Source organism: Helobdella robusta (genome assembly GCF_000326865.2).
Source record: "Helobdella robusta unplaced genomic scaffold HELROscaffold_1, whole genome shotgun sequence".
NCBI lineage: Eukaryota > Metazoa > Annelida > Clitellata > Rhynchobdellida > Glossiphoniidae > Helobdella > Helobdella robusta.
This window is the reverse complement of record NW_008703570.1, coordinates 4559856-4566286: the sequence shown is the minus strand read 5'-3', so window position 1 is coordinate 4566286 and position 6431 is coordinate 4559856. Positions and strand designations below refer to the sequence as shown.

The 6431-nt window shown below is 31.1% G+C and overlaps 1 protein-coding gene across 1 annotated transcript; it reads left to right on the top strand.

Annotated features, from left to right (window-relative positions):
• Positions 1-1333: 1333 nt before the first annotated feature.
• HELRODRAFT_158849 (hypothetical protein) lies at positions 1334-4655 on the top strand (the record flags this gene model as incomplete). The annotated part of the gene is made up of 7 exons (XM_009010816.1): positions 1334-1431; positions 2421-2455; positions 2521-2627; positions 2997-3592; positions 3657-3798; positions 4276-4384; positions 4519-4655. The coding sequence occupies 7 exons, from the start codon at positions 1334-1336 to the stop codon at positions 4653-4655; spliced, it is 1224 nt and encodes a 407-aa protein (XP_009009064.1).
• Positions 4656-6431: the final 1776 nt, after the last annotated feature.

Sequence of the window (6431 nt, the reverse complement as noted above, 5' to 3'; positions counted from 1 at the left end):
CAGAGAGTTCCAGAGAAAAGGACCAGAAAAAGCAAAAGCAGATTTGGCAAAAGAGTGTTTAACACGAGTTAAGAAAAAGCGAGAAGAAGAAGACGATCGTAAACCGGGGCGTTTAGGTTCAATTAATATATCTGATAAGTACTTAGGAAATAATTTAGATTGAGACTTATACATGAACGTGCAAATTTTAAAAATTATTCTATATTTTATAGGTAGCCAGTGCAAGAGAACAAGATATGGAGATATATGAGAAAAGAAAGGGGCACGAGCAACTAGACGAGCAGCAGAGTTAAAAGCTTTACTTAAAGGATAGAGTATAGAGTCAGGAAGACCATAGTAGAGCGAGTTACAATAATCAATCCTAGATAAGACTAACGAAGTAACAAGGAGAAGAGTAGGATCATCAAGAAAAGGCAAAAGTTTTTTTATTCTACGTAGATGAAAGTAAGAGCTTCTAGCAACACTATTAATCTGAGAAGAGAGAGACATAGTAGAATCAAAGATAAAACCTAGACTACGAAACTTATGAGAGACATCAAGAGTTTTAGAATCAGGTAAGATAATAGGAGGAATAGTAATTGAGTGTTTAGATTTATTAAAACAAATTAATTCAAACTTAGAAGGATTAAGTTTAAGACACATAGAATCAGACCAAGCGATAATCGAAGAAAGACATAGAGATAAATTATGAAGAACATTATTGAGATTAGATGGAGGAAAAGAAGTAACCTGACACCTAATTCGCATCTAAGTTCAATTTTACAACACCAAAGTTAATTTTTAAAACGTCAAAGTTCATCTTGACCAAGTCAATATTTCCCTATATATACAGCAAGGAGCACTGATGATGATTCATTCGGAATCTAAATATGGCCTTATTTGCAGCATGAATTCGAAAAATAAGTTTATTTTGAATTTTAATAAACTAAACGTTCACCAAAAAACTTTAGTGAGAAAAATCGAAAAAACGAACTACAAACATATTAACGCCAAACATTCGGTAGAATTTATAGAATATTGTAAAAAATATATGTATATATATATATATATATATATATATATATATATATATATTGAATCATATACATTAAAATACATATAGACAAACACATATATGTATATATTTATATACTTCTATATGTGCGTATTAAAATATAACATGACCATTGATTCATTATATATTATATTATGACCTGGTTTCCTCTACCTGGTTTCCAGATCTATGCTTAAAAAATAATAAAAATTTAAAAGTGAAAAACCATTTAAACGAAATTAGAGTATTTTTAAATATTGTTTGAGTTAGTGCAAAGCGTTTTTAATTTTTGATCGCAAGATGGATCAGTTACGAAGATTAAATGACAATTTAGAAAATGAGAAAAATCAAATTAGCGCAATTTCTAGAAACGTCAATTTCCTATTGAAAAATCCCTTGTTGGTGAATTTATTAATATTCATTTATACCCGATATATATATATTATATATATATAATTTATTATACTTTAACCGATTTTTTTTATTATATCATAAAATCATGGTTTTCGTGTGTGTGTGCGTGCGTGCGTGCACTCTGTTGTGTAGTGTCCTGTCTTGTAGTGTAGTGTGTGCAATGTAGTGAGTGAGATGAGGAAATCATCTGTGAGGGTTAGTATAGTATAAGGTATTGGCCTATAGGGTGTGTCTGTGTGATGGGTGTTAGCGAGTGGATGTGTGTGTTTGTGTGTGTGTGTGTGTGGTGTGTATTCTAAGGTCAAAATTGGCTCATCATCAAGTTGGTGTTTTTGTAGATCTTACGCTACACTGAAAAAGTTCTAGTTTTATTTAGTTATTACTACTGATTATTTATTTCATTTAATTTTAATTTGAATGTTGTACCAATTAATAATAACTCCAAAACCTCAGCTGTGTATATAATGCAGAGATTAAAAAATAGATTAAAGAAATTAGGCCTTCAAGTTTTAACTTTATGACTATCTGAAGACAGTTTCAGAAAATACCAAAATCTTAAACTATTCTTTCTAAAAAATCTGATTGACAACACAATCAAAGGCAGCACTTAATCATATTCAATATTACTAAAGCAATGTACTGCCTGGTCTGGTAGCAGTAGGTTCGTCAAAATTTCAAGGACTATAAATGTCTTTTGATGGAATATGCCCATTAATTTTTGTACTTCACTGCTGCAGGGACCCGTGGTTACTCATTCCTTCTTCCTATTGTTTTTTGTGTTTATCATTAATTTTTTCCTTTTTTATATAATTAACTTTAAAATTTTTCTCTTTTGATGGAATATGCCCATTAATTTTTGTACTTCACTGCTGCAGGAACCCGTGGTTACTCATTCCTTCTTCCTATTGTTTTTTGTGTTTATCATTAATTTTTTCCTTTTTTATATAATTAACTTTAAAATTTTTCTCTTCAGTTTTATAGAAACTAAAAATCGCCAGTCAAATAATGGTAACTCTATTTATTAAATGCATAATTTTCAATCAAAGGAGAAATATCATCATTTCTATTTCAAGGGAAGGGAGTCATTTTCAAGAAAAAAAGAAAATGCATCCAGAATTCTGAAAACATGAACAATTTTTTGAAAAATTCTCCAACAACTTTCAATGATACGAGAAAAAAGGTTACCAATTTTTTATGAGCGACATTTTAAAATTTTCACCCATGTTTCCTTGCTGACATTTGACATAAATGTACAGAATGTTTCAAATATTGTTAAATGGTTATAAATGTATATAAGTATGCATAGTGTTCTGAGCAAGTCCTAACCTATGCCGCCTTCATTGTTTGCATGGGATTCAAGTTAAAATCATAAAAATCATACTCATACCCACCCTGAATGTTTGTATTGGTTGGCAACTATGAATATTAGTTAACACAAGCCCGATATAAATGAATGCTAAGACTTGACAAATTTTTCTTGATTGTTAGCTGCTTTTTCTTGTTTGAATTTATTATATATTAAATATGTTTTATCATTGATTCAACACAGAAAATTGATGTGGAACAAATTGAAGATGCACCAAGCAACTTCAACTCCATGCATGGGACAGTATATGAAAACGAAGATATCAATCAAACTGTTTCATACATTACTGAACTTCAACTTAAAAACCATCTTGAATTTTTGGGTGAAATAGACGCAAACCCAAGAAATGAAATTTCAAATAAAGACATCAAGACCCAAACGTTACCAGCATGCAGGAAGGCTGCAACTGAAACTGATGTGAGAGGGAGAAAACCCTCTTTATCAGAGTGCAGCAAACCAGCAGTTCGTCGGGCAAAAAATTCAAATATTCAATCGAAAGCTAGATTAACTCATGACTTGCTAGTAAAGGATGCTGAAGCAAAGTGTAAATGTGAAACAGAGAAAAATATCCGTTCTGTAAAAGATTGCAGTGGTAGAACATCGTCTGAGACAAAACATTTTAATGATGTTATTGTGAAATGTAACACAATCCACAAGGTCAAAGCATCAAGTCAGATAGAAGAGGATGGTTCTGTTGATGATGAAACTCTGCAGCCTGTTGAACTTCTGGTTCCTGTTACTTCAGACATCAAACAGACTCCTGATTTTTCCAACAACGGGTTTAATTTTTTTGCTTTCTGAATATTTGAGCCATTACAAGCCATACCGTTTTCGTGTATTTAGACATTTGTTTAAGAAGCATTCGCCATGCAAGCATGCCACACAGAGGAACGAGGCTCTCAGATCTCAATTGTTCCAAGCAGAACTCGTCACCAACTCTGAATGTTTCATGAAGAGGAAGTTCATGGATGTCTTGCAAAGTCATGTGAGGAGATAGATTAACATTCATTTATTATTCAGTCTTTATTTTGTTTGTTGTTGTCGGGCGTTGTCGTTTGCATGTTGTTTGTTGTTGTACGTTGTTTGCTGCATGTTGTCCGTGGTATGTTGTGTTTTGTTGCGTGATTGTTTTGTGTTCGTTGTTCGTTGCATGTTGTTTGATGAACGTCGTCTGTTGTTTTTTGCACTCTTTTTTGTTGCATGATGTTTTTTATGTTAAGTTATTATTAGTTGTGTTGTTTGATTTGCTATGCATCGTTGTGTAGTTTATTGGTTACGTGTTGATATAATTGTTGCCTCATGTTGTATGTTGTATTTGCTACCTGTTGCGATATTGTTGTGCCACTGCCCTTGCTGCGTTTTCAATCATTGTGTGGCTGGTTGTTGAAGTTTATGCAACATTTGTTGCAAATTGTTGTGTTGTTGATACGTAATTTTAATTAATAGCCATTCCTTCACTCAGTCAGTTCATCTGGTTCCTCATCTGATGAGAAGCAGTCTTGCGTCTCCCATTAAGAAGAAGTTGTATTTGTTGTGGTTGTATGAATGCATCATACTCCTACTTGCATCAGGTGGTCGTGTCGTTGTTATTTGTGATTTTAATAAATAATTGTTGGTAAATTAACACATTTAATTTTGTAAATAGTAGTTGGAGAAATTTGGAAACAACCCATTTTTATTATTAACACACTGAAAAACTTTCCAGAAAATAGAAGTGAGCGCTGTATGCACCTGAACAAACTTTTTTTAAAGAATGAGAAAAAATACCGACATATGACAAGAGGTTTAAACCTTTTAACATCACCATTCCATCTTTTCATATTTAAAAAAACAAAAAAGTGAACTTGCACCCAAGTTTCATTGAATAAAGTATAACTGCTTTATTACCATAGAATCATATCGCAAAAGATTTGATAAGGTTCATTTGAAATATGTTGCACAGGGCAGATTCCAAAGAATCAAAAGGCACAATCCTGCAGTTTTCAAAGTAATTAATTAACTCTTTATGCGCAATTACTAGCTTGAAGCTTCGACTGTTCATCAAATCTGTGTTAATTCATTTCATCAGCAGATTGCCGGCTGAGTTGGTCGGGTTACTTTGTCACCTACAACCAGCCGAAGCAGTTGATGGTCTTTCTTCATCTCAAGGAAAGATTATCTCTTCTCTACTTTGATTATTTGGTGATGACACTCGCCAGATGTTATTTGTCGGACTTGAATCGAGCGCGAAAATGTGACAGGCATGAAAATTTATTTACTTTCTTCAATTCAATTTTTTGTACTAACTATATATATATATATATATATAAAACTATATATATATATATATATATATATATATATATATATATATATATAGTTAATTCTAAATTCATTTTGACAATGTCAATATTTCCCTATATAAACAGCAGAAAGCACTGATGGTGATTCATTCGGAATCCAAATATGGTCTTATTTGCAGCATGAATTCGGAAAAAAAGTTTATTTTGAATTTTAATAAACTAAACGTTCACCAAAAAACTTTTAGTGAGAAAAATTGAAAAAACGAACTACAAACATATTAACGCCAAGCATTCGGTAGAATTTATAGAATATTGTAAATATATATATATATATATATATATATATATATATATATATATATATATATATATATATATATATATATTCAATTCAAAAAATGTTTTATTCAGCCAAAGCAGGAGAGACCCGGAGATATATATATAATTATATATAATAATTATATATATATATATATATATATATATATATATCTTTTTTTGAACTGGATTGAATTTACCATGTTGTTTCTTTCTTTTTCAAGTTTTCCAATTTTCTACTTAGTTTTTTGTTTTCGTAATAAAATCATGAATTGAATTTCCTACATTTCTTTGTTTCAGCTCATAGTTGGTGTCGCTTCGTGTTGGTGATTCTTGGAAATTTAATTCATGATTTTAATTACGAAAACAAGAAACTAATTATAAAATTGGAAAACTAGTAAAAAAAATAGAAACAACCTGGTAAATTCGATATTCGATCGAGTTCAACAAAGTATATATTCAAGAAAACACTGCCTAAATACATATATATAATTTTAAACACCTTAAAATTTTGGCCTTCCCATAATAGTTATCTTGATCCGCCACTGTGCTTATTTGTCTGTGTGTGTGTTTGTGTGACCTCGTATGTGCAACTTTTAATTAATCAGTTGAAGCGACAGTGAGCAGTGCAAGAGGGGTTATTTTCATGACAAGGTGCTTTGCGTGTATTTAACAATTGATTGATAAGTATTAAGAATTAAGTTGGGCTCCTTAATTAGAAGATTATATAGATAAAAATACATTTTATATACACGTACATACATTTTCAAACGTTTTTTCGAAAAATAAATATAAAACGAATTCATTGGAATTTATTAGCCGAAACGAATTTATAGCGATTGCCACGTTTTTATGCATTGTGCCTGAGTTGTTACATCGAAATCTAGAATCCAACAGTATTTTTACAAGGTCAGTTCATGTTTAATTCGAGAAACACAAGCATGTGTCATTTATTTACGACATTCAGATAAGATCCGTTAAGAAAAATGCATAAAAAAACTTGCCGTAAACTGTTTAG